The sequence below is a fragment of the Corvus kubaryi genome, unplaced genomic scaffold (assembly GCF_017639235.1).
Source record: "Corvus kubaryi isolate FWS band 111438036 unplaced genomic scaffold, C.kubaryi_AGA036_p1.0 37265, whole genome shotgun sequence".
Lineage (NCBI taxonomy): Eukaryota > Metazoa > Chordata > Aves > Passeriformes > Corvidae > Corvus > Corvus kubaryi.
This window is the reverse complement of record NW_024581080.1, coordinates 1,633,562-1,635,532: the sequence shown is the minus strand read 5'-3', so window position 1 is coordinate 1,635,532 and position 1,971 is coordinate 1,633,562. Positions and strand designations below refer to the sequence as shown.

At 48.0% G+C, this 1,971-nt stretch overlaps 1 protein-coding gene across 4 annotated transcripts in view; it reads right to left on the bottom strand.

The window, feature by feature from the left end:
* ENTPD4 (ectonucleoside triphosphate diphosphohydrolase 4) overlaps positions 1-1,971 on the bottom strand; it is a 15,099-nt gene that overhangs the window by 9,419 nt on the left and 3,709 nt on the right. For all 4 annotated transcript variants that reach the window (XM_042024793.1, XM_042024795.1, XM_042024796.1 and 1 more), the window contains 3 exons: positions 1,396-1,546; positions 1,204-1,307; positions 515-574 (listed from right to left, as the gene is read on the bottom strand). In XM_042024793.1, the coding sequence (XP_041880727.1) occupies positions 515-574; positions 1,204-1,307; positions 1,396-1,546 (315 nt within the window). The remainder of the gene's footprint in view (positions 1-514; positions 575-1,203; positions 1,308-1,395; positions 1,547-1,971) is intronic.

Genomic DNA, 1,971 nt, shown 5'->3' with positions numbered 1-1,971 from the left:
GAAATCAGCTGGAAAATCACTGGGATACAGGGAAAATTAACTGGGATACAGGGAAAATTAACTGGGATTTGTTTCCCGGGATGTGCGCCGCCATCACGGCTGTGTCCTCTGGGGAACAGGGAAAATAACTGGGATATTGGGAAAAATCACTGGGATATTGGGAAAAGTCAGCAGGAAAATCCCTGGGATACAGCCAGGGAGGGAAAATGGGATCCTGGAGCTCGCTTCCCAGGATCTGCACCTCCACCGTGGCCTCATCCTCTGGGGAACAGGGAGAAATCACTGGGATATAGGGAAAAATCCCTGGGATCCAGGCAGGGAGGGCCCAGAGGAGCTGCTGCTCGTGGGTGTTAAAGGTGTGGGTGGGAGTGGGGCCAACATCTGGCTGGAAACACCTTCCCAACATCTGGAAATGCCTGGAAATGCAATTCCCATGGCTGGAATTCCAACATCTGGCTGGAAAATCATCACCTGGACCGACCCCCGTGCCCCAGTTCCTCAGTCAGATCCTCACCATCGTCCGTGTGCTCAAATCTTCCAAGGACAAAGTTGATCCCAATCCATGCATAGACTCCTGCAGGTGCAAGAAAACACATCTGGAATTTCAGGGATAGCAGGAACAGCTGGAATTTCGACTTCAAAGCAAATGGAAACGTTTGAATTCCTTTTTCCCCACGTGAGTTCAGCTCTGCTGTTGCTCTTTTTTACTTTATTTTATAAAATCTTACAAGTTAAACATACCTGAGGAATCAGGAATTCCTGAGGAATCAAGAATTCCTGACTGTTATCTCCGCTCCCAGGTCAGAGCCATGACAAAATTCCTGATTAAATGAATTAAAGGCACTTCCACGTGTAAAATTCAGGGAAGAAATTCAGGGAATTCACTTTTAAAGAGATTTTAAGGCTCTGGTGATCTCTGCTTTCGAAATCACCTCAGCCTGCAAAGCTCCCTCCATCAGGAATGTGGTGCTTGATCCTTCCCTCTCCCTCCCCAAAGGCAGAGGAAACAAATTCCATTAAAATTTCAGGGATAATTAGCAAAGGTTCGGCCAGTCAGGAGCTCACATCATCCCCACACTCCCGATCTCCCGAGGAATAAAAACTCTCAAGCAAAGCAGGATTTGAAAAAGCACCAAAACCACCCCAAAGCATCCCTTGGAATTCCTAAACATTCCCCAGACACCTTTTCCAAGCTCCACCTACCTTCCTGCTTCCCTGAAATCACCTCAGCGTGCGAGTCCGAGAAGAGGAAGTCGAAGTGCACGGGGATGTCCGTGAGCAGATCCTCCAGGATGGCCTTCTGCTGGCTGCAAAATCCCACGGGGAGGGTTACAAACCGCTGCTGGAAATCCCAAAAAACCCCAAAAAACTCCCCAAAAAAAGGCAGGGAATCACCTCTCCGGCAGGATCCTCATGCCAGCGGTGCACAGGATGTACAGAGGAGTCTCCTTGTGCTTGGAGCGGGGCACGTGCTCGGCGGCGAAGCTGAGCAGGGGCGAGATGTAATCGCTGACTTTGTCGGGAGAGCCGGCGAACTCCGAAATTCCTGGGAAAACAGAAATGCTGGGAAGCGAGGCAGCTCCGGCTGGAAAATCCCGGGAAGGTTCCCTGGAAAATCCTGAGCAGCAGCAGGAAGGGGAATGAATAAGTCAAGTGGGAAATCAGCTGTAAAACCAGGGAAATAAGGGTGGAGGGGAGAGCTGGGGTTCCTTTAAACCATGAACTAAACTTAGATGTGATTAGACTTATAATTATTAGGTAATTATTAATAATAATTAGCTCAAATAATTCGGCAGGAAGCCAATTATTCCTTCCTTAAATAAAGAGCAGAAAAATCCCAAAACCCCAAGAATTCCATGGTGGTTCCTATAAAAAAACTTCCATAAAAATGTCTTTTTCCTTTAAATGGTAACAGGAGCAGCAGCTGCCTTATCCATGGAAAAACCTCTCCCTCCTGCCCCATTCCAGACT